This window comes from Sorex araneus, chromosome 1, assembly GCF_027595985.1.
Source record: "Sorex araneus isolate mSorAra2 chromosome 1, mSorAra2.pri, whole genome shotgun sequence".
Lineage (NCBI taxonomy): Eukaryota > Metazoa > Chordata > Mammalia > Eulipotyphla > Soricidae > Sorex > Sorex araneus.
Window position 1 is genome coordinate 426,618,711 of NC_073302.1, and position 12,608 is coordinate 426,631,318.

General features: G+C 43.6%; 1 protein-coding gene across 1 annotated transcript in view; it reads left to right on the forward strand.

The window, feature by feature from the left end:
* SND1 (staphylococcal nuclease and tudor domain containing 1) overlaps nt 1–12,608 on the forward strand; it is a 424,531-nt gene that overhangs the window by 203,396 nt on the left and 208,527 nt on the right. Inside the window, exon 12 of the mRNA XM_004608287.3 lies at nt 829–929. Within this exon, the coding sequence (XP_004608344.1) occupies nt 829–929 (101 nt within the window). The remainder of the gene's footprint in view (nt 1–828; nt 930–12,608) is intronic.

The window sequence follows — 12,608 nt, forward strand, 5'->3', positions numbered from 1 at the left end:
TTCTGACTACAATTAACATCCATGTGTAAAAATTTTTTTGGTGATTGCAGGAGTTGGGTGCCATATTCGCTGGTGCTCAGGGCTTACTTGTGTCTTGGGGCTCAGGGATTAATTCCCCCCCCCCCACCCAAGGGATGACATCTTATGGGACTCAGGGGCCTAGGGGACCATGTTTGGGGCCAGGGATCAAACTAAGGTTGACTAGCACATGTCTTATCCTGTGTTACCTCTTCAACCCACAGGTTTATGTCTTTGCATGAACATAAGTTTGCAGTGTATCTGAATAAATCCCAAGAATCATGATTGTTTGAATGTATAGTTAAAGTATGTAGCCCTCATCTTTTGCATTCCCATTAACAATAAATAAGAACTCCTATTGCTTGGCACCTTCACCTACCTTTGTTATGGGTATTTTGGGCCTGGGCTGCTGCAAAAGGCATATGGTAGTCACTAGTAGCTGTTTCCACTTGCATGTTCCCCCAGTGACTCGGGCTGTGGAGTCTCTTTGCACGTGCTCTTTTGCCAGCTGTGTCTTCTCTGGTGAGAAACACAGGTCCTTGGCCCTTTTAAAAAATGCACTGGTCACTTTCTTACTGTTCTTTGGGAGTTCTCCGCATTTTATTTTGGCGGACATTCTTCTCTGGACTGTGACTTCAGCAGGTTTCTTTGCCCAGTGTGTGCTCTGGCTGTTTTTCAGTTGGTTCTCTAAATTGGGAGCCTCGGAAACCACACAGAGTGGGGTACACTTTCCTGGTCATGTTCTAATGAGCCAAGTTGTGAAGCCCCAACCCCGACTCATTTGATTGATTTTTTTTTTTTAATTTCCAGGTCAACGTGACTGTGGACTACATTAGACCAGCCAGCCCTGCTACCGAGACCGTGCCTGCCTTCTCAGAGCGGACCTGTGCCACCGTGACCATTGGAGGCATGTGAGTGTCCTGGCTGGTCCGGCCCCACTGTCATTGCGTCCCTAGCAGTCACCCTGCTCATCCATTTGTTTTCCATTGCCCCCACCATAGCGCTTTATATCCGTTATGTGCCAGTATTGCACTTTCCGTTTGCCTGGTACTTTATACTCATTCGTTAGCTAATCAGAAGCTCTCATTCTTGGGGTTAAGATTTGCCAGGCTCTGTGTGCTTGGGTCTCTGCAAAAGTGCTTACGTGACTACTCATCATGCCGTTTGAGTGTCATGCAACCTTAGATACTATCCCAGATCACATGGGTTCTCTGTGTATTCATTTAGGAAGTTCAACCGCAGACAATAAGAGTAGGGAAGTAGGAGTGAGGGGTATTGGGTGTTTTCCCCGTGCATGATCAGCAGCACTCCCGGTGCTGTGCTGGCTCTGTCCTGGCTACATTCCCAGGTCAGGGGAGCTTGGATGAACCAGGGTCGTTCAAGAGAGACGTCTGATAGGGGCAGGAGGAAGCCTGCTGGGCCCTGCTTCCACAGTAAATATTAAAACAGCCAGACAAGCGCCGGTAGCAATTCTTACTCTGTAAAATACACCAGTGTGGTAATTGTTTCCTTCTCTATTTAACAATCTTAACTGCTGTTTGTTGCCAAACTGGTGTTTTCCTTTTCTTTTCAGGGGGCATAGTAGAGGGGAAGAAAAGAATAGGTTTCTCATCAAAATAGGGATTGTCTTATTGAAAGCACAATGAAGCCTTTTAGGAGAAACACCTCTGCACTCTCGCGTGCCTTTGAGAGGGAAGAGGATCCAGGAACTCGTTCTCCTCCCAGAAGCTCTTCTCCCAAACAGGAGTCTGGCCCCCTCATTCGAGCTGTCACATTAAAAATCACTATTTTTAGCCACTGTTGCCACTCCGATATTTATGCTAATGCTGTTAATGTTCCCACAACATTCCGCACTCCAGATCCGCTTTCCTTGTCATTTCCCCCGTACCGGATCCGTGGCAGGTTTTGTCAGAGGCAGATTCTGGCCAAGTGCGATCTTTTTGAGAGGGGAGAGAGCTGGCCACATAGTGGCCCGACTTCCTGTGTAGGGCACCGTGAGACTTCCAGCAATGGGCAGTCCCAGCGTTCTCACCACCGAGGAGCGAGGTCATGCTTCCCTACTCCAGAGAGCTGAAGGGTTCGTATTTCCCCGTATGAAAATGTTTGCTGTCAGAAATAAGGACTCATCTCAGTTGTTAACTATTCCTGTGACCTAATTTCAGGAGAGAATGGTATCATTGTTACAAAACTGTTTGTCTTTAGTTTTGGCAGGTGGCTTCCATAGTCTATTAGAGTGGGTTGTTCCACTTAGTTACCTTAGAGGCACATCTTAAAAACCAGTTTATACTGCTTGCTCAAAAATTAGATACTCTGAGAGTGATCTATTGACTGGGGGGTGGTGTATTGATTGGGGCGTGGGGGGCAGTGGAGGTGGTGCTCTTGATCAGACTCACAGCCTCATAGGTACAAAGCATGTGTTCTGTCACTTCCCTGACTAGGGGGGAAATTTATGATCGTGTTTATAAAAGTGTTCAGGAAAGTGGGTGTGGCCATGATACATTTTATCTGACTTGAAGTTTTCAACTGCGGGAGGGCTTGGTTTTGTCACTCTTCACACCAACCCACACTTTGGTGAGATTCGCAAGTCTTTGTAAAGACTTTGTCTTTAGTGTGGTTGATTCATTTTTGTTGTTGTTCTGGAGGTTATTTGTTTTTGTTTCTTTGGGTGTTCGGTATCGAACACACCAGGGCCTCATCATGCAAAGCGTGCGTTCTACTTCTTAGCTCTGGTCCTCGGCCCGCTTGTCGATTAGTCCTAATTGACAACAGAGGCTATTTATACCCTGGTTTGTGCCAGAGATATTTTCATTGTATGATTCACCAAGGCATTTGCCTATTCTTCTAGAAAGTTAGATAGTTTCCTGGGATTAGACCAGCCTGACTACATATTCGGGGCGGGGGGTGGGGGTTGTGTGTGGTGGTAACTATTAACAGGTTTTCACCTAGAGTTGTTCCTATAAAACTAGACTTTAGTCAGGTGCAAAGCTGCTTTCCTGAGAAAGAAAAAGGATTTGCTGGGTTTTGTGGGGCCCAGCCCACTGTTGATGAGAGCTCTGTAAATACAGGGATTTTGTCTCTTTAGATCCCTTTCCTTGTCTCAGAATTTAGCATACACAAAGGAGTTTGGGACATTCCTGAAAAATTCGCTGGCCTGATTGCAAAGTACCTCTTTTGGTAGTGTAACAGGAAATACTTAGACTTATCAGTACCCTAGATAGGTGCTGCTTGTGAGATACTGTTTTGATGTAGCTACTACTGTAACTGTAACTGATAGTGTTTCTGTTGCCTTTGATTACTGGGAGGTCAGCGACAGAGACCGGCCAGCTCACAAAAAGGCACCCAGGAACATGCTGTTTATGTTTTGTTCTTCAGCGCTGCTCTTTCTCTTCCCTTTACCTTGATTTTGTTCTTACTTTTCCCTGAAATATCTGCTTTTGCAAATTCCTTCAAATAGTAGCGTTTAAAGGTTAAAGTATTAATAATAAACAATGTTCAAGTACTCAGCTTGTATTCAGAATTATGCTTATTAAAAGCCTCTGACTGTAGCAGATATCCCAAAACTTGGACTTGAGAAGGGAATTAAAATATTTTTAGTTGCAAATATTCATGTTGATTTAATAATTGAAAGTATAAAATATTGCGTACAGTTCTGACTGTGGGCCACATGGGCCAACTATTTGATATTCCTGGTGCATGGTATACCTTCCTATTTGAAGTAAGGACTTTAATGAGCACTGATTATGGAAACCTCTATTTATTTATTTATTTTTGGCTGCTTCTCACCTGTTAAGCGCCTTCATGCTCTTTTTTTCCCCCTTTCCAGGCAGTTTTTAAATTATTATTAAAATGAAAAATGCTCCTGTTAGTAGAACCTTTTACAAATATTCAGCTGTTTGTATAAACACAAGTTCTCTCTGAATGTATATTTCCAGCCTTAATATAACATTTAGTGAAGTGCATAATTGAAGTAACCAGCATAACCTGGATAAATAGACTTGGGGACAGAAACAAATGGCTAGGACAGAAGCGTCCGGGTGCAGCCGCGTGCCCTCCGCCCCAAGGTTTCGCTGCTCTCAGGGAATGTGGGGATCTTTTAAGGCTTCTGTGCCCTCTCATGCATTGCCTTTCTCGAACACAGGCTTTTGTTCGAGCGTGTAGGTTCGTAGAAAGAAGTGGTCGGGTCTCAGCTCTGTCTGTCTTCATTTGTAGGCTTCTGTGACTTGGTGGAGGCCTTCCGGGCAGCTGGAGGCCTTCATGGGATTGCAGAGCTCAGCCGGGCTTCCTGCTGGAAAGAGCTTCTCTCCAGCGCCGGAGGCAGAGGATGAAAGGGCGTGAGCAGACCCAGTCCCTCCCAGGGCCACCTCCGTGCAGGTGGGCGCGTGCATTTCACAGCCCCGGGTGCGACTTGGCTGTCTGAGGCAGGGCCAGCCTAACCCCTCTGGTTTTCCTTCTTGATGTTGGGGCGGGTCCCAGGATCGCTGCAAGGCCACTCTAGTGTGACAGTCGGAGGCTCCCGTCACTCGCCCTCCGGGGAATCAATGAAAATGAGGTTCCGCATTCCTCTAATAGATTAAAAAACTTTTTTTTCTTGATAACTTCACTGTGGAGTTGGCAAGAGTTGTTATCTCTTAATCAAAACAGTTTAAATAAAAAAATAAAAAGATCAAACTTTGAGTTGTTTCTCATTCTCTGGCTCCCGGGCTGGGAATTAGCTGATCCTTTTAGGCCTAGTTGGTGACATGTAGCTGTCAAAGATGGCGCTTCCTGTTAATTACTTTTTATTGTATTTAAGACACTTAAATAACTCTTCTTGTGATTTAGTCTTCTATGTAATTAGCTGCAGTGATTAAAATCTCATTCTTTCGTTATTGCCAGCGCCTTCTTGAAGACTGAGATTTTTCTGGGGTGACCTTTGCTTGGGCTGGACATCCCAATTACTTTTGAGCTCCAATTTGGCAAACCCATATAATCTATTAATTGGTTGCTCATGTCTTCCTGCATATCACATTTTCAAAGAAGCGTATTAAGAGAAAAATTGTTCACATCTATAAAGGGGCTCCCCAAAATATAATTTCGGATCGAGTCTTACGCATGCATACTCACCATTATCACTCCCTTCTCATCCTTGGAAGCTCATCACATATCCAGTAGGTACGAGTGGGGTCTCTAGGGTATCTCCCCAGAGCTTCCATTAATGGGAAATATTTCACAGTGGTGATTAGCATAGAGAGGTGATCAGTGCTTTTAACAGTTTTGGAAATAGTTTTCACTCAGTAGCTTCCTTGCATCTCTCCTTTCTTTGGCCCCCCCTTCCCCCCTCACCCCCTAATCCACACATCATCCCTTCTTCCCACTTCATGTGAGTATAGGACCTTACTAGAACCAGAGATACCGTCAAAGACCCCCCCCTTGGATTGGGACTTTCAGTCGGTGCTTTGTTTTAATGGTTTCACCCAGCAGATTCAGAGCCATCTTTACCAACTTCTTTCGTGTCTCTCTGGATTCTTTATAGGTAGAATTTCTCCTTACTATTTTTATTGGAGCCACACTATTGTACTTGGAGGAATAAGACTTCTCTGCTTCTTTGTTCCTTTTGGTTTCAGTTTGAAGGGATACTTCCTCCCCGGGCTGTTTTATTAGTGACTGATGCGTGGGGTTAGGTTTTGCCCTTTTTGAATAATCCTTTTCTAATCTGGAGTTTCGTTTTTCTCAGGCAGTCGGAGGAAGCTGCCTGGAATCCTCCACTTGTCTGGTTGGAGTTCCACAGCTGGACAACTGACACTGTAGGCCAGACCTCCTGTCTGGGAGGTTTCAAGTCTTCAAAAATAGTATTTTATTTGGGGGGGGGTGGTCGTCAAACCCAGAGATGCACAGAGGTTACTCCTGGCTCATGCACTCAGGAATTACTCCTGGCGGTGCTTAGGGGACCATATGGGATGCTGGGAATCAAACCTGGGTCGGCCGCATGCATGGCAAACGCCCCACCCGTTGTGCTATTGCTCCAGCCCCAAAATAGTAGTATCTTGACTTCCAAGTTAAGCACAGGGGGGAAAAGTGGCCACTTGCAACCCTATTTGCTGTTCTGGAGTTCCTTGTGAGACGGAATGCCAGTTTCCAGTGACTATCTTCAGGGTCTGAGGAACTATAGAGATGCTGCGCCAGGCACAAGGAGCTGAGCAGAAGCCAAACATTTTCTCCACAGATTTATTACTCACACTTAATCAGATTTAGTGACCATCCCTCCCCCTTCCCTGCTTTGAAGGAAAAAGACCAGAAAATTAAAAAATTTCCCCCTACCTCTTAGAAGAGTACCTTGGATTGTTTTCTGGAAGTCATCAGCTGCTTGATTTATGTAATTGTGCTACTTGTGCTATGTTAAGGACTATAAGTATGCCTATCCATCATGCTGAGGACATTGGAACCATCTGTGGCATTTAGTTGAAAGTACTTTGGAAAGAAATAGTTGAGTAACTGAGCCTTATTTCCTGTGAAGTCAAGCATTGTGGTCATTTTAAGAGCCTGGGCCCGTAAAACCTCCCAAGAGGGAACTTGGCTGTTTCAGAGGGTTTGGGGTGCATGTCTGGAAAATGCTGTGCTTAACCCTTTTCAGATTTCACAAAGATCTCTTCCTGCAAATATTTTGTGGCTTCTTCCGAGTCTTTCATGCTGCCAAGTTATTTCTTGAAAGAAATCTTGGATTTGGCTGATTGTAACACCATCTTCTCTATCTGAAGTTCAATTTGAAAGCTTTTTATTTGGAATTCTTGATTCAGACGCAACAGCAAAATCCTTTACTGCGATAGATAACATTCTCTTTCCAACTTCTTTATTCGTCCCCCTACCACCACACCCTAATTTGCAACCCTAATATTAATTATTTCCTGTCTTGAGATAATCAGTGCTCACTCGTACCTCTGTGTTCAGGGATCACTCCTGATGGTGCTCAGGGGACCATATGGGGTGCTGGGGATCTAACCCAGGTTGGCCCTGAGCAAGGCAAGCACCCTACCCTCTGCTCTCTCTCCAGCCTCTTAAAATGACTCTTAAGATGTTCCTCCCTCCCCAGTTTCCCAGAATATTCCATCAAGAATCTGGGAGAAAGTGTGTCTTTCTCCAACTAAGAGGGGCTGACCATAAGGGAGTAATACTTGGCAATGTTCAGAGAAACAACAGACAAGGGTATTTAAAGTAATCTGAGTTAGAGGCGCCATTGGAAGAAAGCAGAAAAGCTGTCCACTCTGATTTTTGACAGTGCCTGGGTGCAGGGTGGGATCCAGACATGGGCTTGGTGGCTGCTTCTAAGCTTAGACTCCAGCACAAACAGTGGAGTCATGGGTTTATTCAGCACATTTGCTGTGCGCTGGGGTTACAGCAGTGACCCAATGGAGCTCGCCCCGGAGAGATCCTCTTGCTGCCGTTCACTATCGGGATTCCTTAGTACTGGTTGCCAAGTCCTGACTGTTCGTTCAGCCTTCAAGTTCACTGAATCTTGTTTATACAGAGTTTTGCTTAAAAAAACCTTTTGGGTCACAACCAGCGGTGCTCAGGTTTACCCCTGGTGCTGTATTCAGGGGTTGCTTCTGTTAGGGTTCCATAAACCCTATGGTGATGGCATCAGGGTCAGCTGTGTGCACGGCATGTACTCTCTCTCCTAGATTTTTTTTTTTCTTTTTGGGTCATACCTGGTAATGCACAGGGGTTACTCCTGGTTCTGCACTCAGGAATTACTCCTGGCGGTGCTCAGGGGACCATATGGGATGCTGGGAATTGAACCCGGGTCGGCCGAGTACAAGGCAAACGCCCTACCTGCTGTGCTATTGCTCCAGCCCCTCTCCTAGATTTTTAACAGGATTCGTTTCTGTTGAGCATTTGCAAGTCTTCAACAGAAACTTTGTCATCCCCAAATGGGTTAAAATATAAATGAAAAATAATGCCTCAAGTTATCTCAGTTTTTAGATGAGTCCATACGTTCGATGTTAGTGGCACAAATTCAGTGCTCCAGTGATTATCCACCGGGGCTCTTCTGTCCTTTTCCTTCTCTCAGTTTAGTCCAGGGTCACTGGTGGTGCGAACAGCTCTGAGTTTCCTACAGGCGCCTGCAACCTGCAGGACTCATACACGGTCTCGTCTGGCGGAGGCTGCCAACACCTTCATTCACCTCACAACTTTTCTTCCTAACGCCTTCTGCATTTTCCTTTGATCAACAATAGAATAGGAAATCAGGATGCTTGTATTTTTTCCTTATTTCCCCCTCTAAGAAAAATAGCCCTTGTATTTTTGTATTAAGTTTTATTACTTGATTGTTTCTGTTTTCTGGCTTCATCCAGTGGTGCTTGAGGACCATATGAGATGCCGGGTATCAAACCTGGGTCAGCCATGTGTAAGGCAAGCACCCTACGTGCTGTACTACAGCTTAGGTCAGGGAAGTTTCTCAAAATGCTGGGGTGCAGCCCTGCATGCACAAGTCCCTAAGTTTGATTCCTGGTCCGTCACGGTCCATGTAGTGCTGCCAGCTGTGTAGCACCATATCTCTGTGCCTACCCACTGAACATCAGGCCCTCACAGCCTTTCCTGGTATTGCCAGGAGGAGTCCCCCAGGACCCAAACTCTAGTGGGGAGCCCCTATTTATATTTCTTCCATCCCTTAATTGTCTTCTAAATTGATCCTTAAAAATTAACCCTTCAAAGTATTTATGCTGTGCTAAGTATTCCTGTTGGACCAATATAACAGTGTAATTAGACATATAGCAAAAATGAGTCTTTGCCATTGAATCCCCAAGAGAAATGTTTATGCATATTAGGGGGATGTGGTTAGATCTTCATACCTGCCTCCTCTTTTTACACTTCTTCATATGCAGCTGCCACTGGTAGTCAGCCTCCTTAGTCGTAGTTCCTTCCATTTGATGAAAAACCTTACATTTTCTCTTGTGTGGTAGCTCTGGATTCCCACCAGCCTGAGAAATCTTCATTTTGCCTCTATTCTTGGTTGGTAGTTTCATAATATAATTTCTAGCTTGAGTTTTTCTTTTTACACGAGACTGTTGAAGGCTTCTGTTGTTTCATCGGTGTTTATGACAAATTCAGTTTTTATTTCTTTTCATCTCCATTTCATTAACTATAACTTTTTCCTTTCTGGCTTGGCTACTTTCATGATTTTATTGTTTATCTCTGATCTTTGAAATGTTATTAGAATATATCTAAGCGTGTCTCTTTCCCTGCCTGCCTACTTAGTTCAAACACTCATGTATTCAACCCAAGACTTCTTTTTCCCCTGGCCCTTTGATCATCTCTCAGACTTGGCCTCTGCTCTGGAAATTTTACTAATATTGTACCTTAGGCAGCGTATCTCTGTAACATTTTTTCAATTTTTGAAAACTCTTCTTTGCATTTGTGTTCTCTATTCAAGGCAGTGTCTTCAACTTTTTTTTTTCCAGTTTGCTTAACCAGTCAGCCATGCATATTGACTCATTTTTATTCATCCCTGCTCTTATTTATTCATCTCACTCATTCATTTATTTATTCGTTTATCAAGTATTTGCAGACCGGCTGATATGTACTACGCACTGTGCTAGGCTTTTAGGAGTATATATCAGTAGCTCTACAATAGCTATGCTTTCTGTCCCTCCTAGAATATTCTCTTAATTGTAATCCACTGTTTTATTTGAATTGGCAGGAAGTGAGGAGCCATACTTGGCAGTTCTTGAGACCTTTTCCTGTCTCGAGGAATATGTGGTGCCTGACTGTACTTGAACCTCTGTATCTTTCACTCTGGATCCTCTATTTTTGTTTCAGTACCTATACTTATGTTGCTTTACAGGTATTCTTTCATAGCTCCTCAAGTGTTTTGTGAACTGTGACCTGTGTTTTGGGCATGGTATTTCTTGGTGGTTGTATGACATCCCTATATGGACTGAACCCAAGTGGGAGGAGGTAGCCTTGCTTAGTGGTACGTGAGTGTATCTGGACCAGGAAGCAGACACCAATAAAATGATCTAGGCAAATGGGGGTTTTCCTCTGTGGGAGCAAATTTTAGTGAATTTGATCAGAGAGCAGAAGGCATCTTTAGCACCTTTTTTGCTGGTGATTCCCAGTCAGCAGAACTGTCAGGATCATATGAGTGTCTATAGGTGCCACACCAGGGTGGGAACTCTTACCCTGGTACTTGGCACAGAGCCATTTTCTAGGCCCTGCCTCATCTTTCAGGTCACAAGCTTCCCAGTTAAATCTCCTTCTCTTTTCTGCTGTGATAGTCACTTTTGTTTGGGGCCTCAAACATAAGAGGCCCACATTCTACCACTGAATTATATATCCCCAGTCTTCCAAAATGCATTTTTAAAGTGAATTATCTGTTACAAAGTAGGAGCCTTTGTTTGTAATCAGTATTCCCAGTAAAGGATAAAGGTTTTCATATTTAAGTGCGAGCTTTGGCTAAAAAGATCTAAAAAAAGAAAATTCAAAACCCTTAAGAGAAATTGATGCCAGTGCCTTCTGTTAGTGACAGTCCTGGCTACTTTGTGACCTCAGGAATCTTTGTGTCTCATTCTGTGCTCAGTGCATCTGTAAGAGCAGTTGGAAAAGCTGTGAAGATGCTTACTCCAGTATCAAGACAATGGATTCAATGAAGAATTCTGTGTTAGACTCCCCCCTATTCCCCACTTTGCAGTGCCAGGGATTGAATCCAGAGCTTCTACATGCTCTGCTGCTGAGCTGCATTGCCACCCACCAGAACAGAATGGTGGAACCAATGCCTTCTGCTGTATTATCTAGCAAGAAGAGAAGAACATGAGTGTCCCAGAGCTTAAGCTTAGTTTGTCGGTAGAACTTGAACTCTGCCACTCTCTTTTATTAGCATAGTTTTTGCTGGTGCTTGACCCTGAGCATTCCCTAAAGTTTAACCGGTTTACCTGTAACCCCTATTTGTTCTGGTTGTTTGCTCAAGCCCTGTTTGTTGAGGGCTTTTTTTGTGTGGTTTTGTAGAATGGGAACTGTTCAGCATCATTCTCAGCAGTCTGTGCTAGAAGAAATGTTTTGCTGATAGAGTTTTGGGGTTTTTTGCCAGAGCTGAAAATCCTCTGCTCTTACCCACTGTGGGCATCATGGGGATGGGGAAGGCTGCCTGCCCAGCCCAGCTCTCCTGAATGCAGTTCCTGATTAATTGCTTTGATGATGTCCCCAAAGCCAACTCACCGTGGTGCTTTGTATCTGTCGATAAAGGCCCTTGAGGCACCTGGGTTCTCTGCCAACCTGATCCCATCTGTTTTCTGTCTTTTAGGATTTGTGCAAACTTTCTGATAGACTGTTCACTCACTTTCTTGTTTTCCAGCACCATTAGGACGTTATTCTTGTCCATATCTGTCTTTTCTGTCATTTCACTGGAACCTTGTAAAGGATTTTGTGGGGACATACGTTCTCAGTCTGCCATTCTGACCTCCCTCAAGCGTTCTTTCTTTATTCCTCTGGATAGTGCAATTGATGTGATAAGGAGAAGGGACATTTGACATGGGTACCAATAAGCAAAAACTGACTGCCTTTTACATGCCATTTTTCTGCCTCTTTCTCTACGATTTTTTGTGGCTGGCACAGTACAAAGTGGTCAGGAAAATAGAAATAGAGATTTTATAGATTTTTCTCCCAGTGATGATACCACTTAACCAGGATTGGCTCCAGTTCATACTGTCTTTTTTTTTTTTTTAAAGAAGTGAAAAATTGGTGACATTTTCAAACATTTAGAAAATAGGAGGGAAATCAGCTGTTATTTAATCATTATTATAATAGCTGTTATTTGGAGAGTATTTCTCTTGGGTTCAAATTATTGTTTAAGAATTTAATTTAGGAAAAGAAAATTTTGACCACTTGGTATAGCAGTGATGAAGTTTAAAGTAAGTTATTGGATTTTGAGGTTCTTTATCTCTCTTTTTAATAGGCTTTTCAGGTAAGCAGGCCTGAGCTCACCAATAACCAATAATGAGAGGTAGCTGTGCAATCTCTGGCCTTCTTTTGCTTTCTTCTGCAAGTCAGAGGTACTAATACTGTTCCTCATTGGGCTGCCATGAGGTTAAATATGCTAGTATATTAAAAATACTTTGTATCATAGCCAAGGCCTGAAAATCGAATACTTAGATGAGTCCTAAGTCTCTGCCCAAAACTCGTCCCCTCTCTTCCCTCCCCATCTTCCCCCACCCCTCCCCTGTTCACCTAACTTTAGATATATATTGGAAGCTTCTGACCATTTTGGTACTCTTTTTCCCGTTCCTGGTCTCTTCACCCAAGTGTTTTTGGCCTGTAAGGATTTTTCTTAGAACATTTAATATCCCAACCTGTTCTTGCTCTGTACAGTCCTGTTAGTCAAAGTCCTCCAGAGCCAGAACTGCTTCCTTATGACTAGCGTGTGAATTAGTTGAAATTGAGATCTAGAAAATTTCGCAAATTGCCCAAAAGTTAATTGGTTGCCCAAAAATTAATTGTAAAACAAAAACAGGATATCCCTTTGGATGATCACTAGATTTTGTTTTAGTAGTCTCTGTCTGTCCTTTCAGGGTAAGCAGTCAGTTTTAGATTTGTTTTCCCATTTTTTTCAGTTGTCACGATGG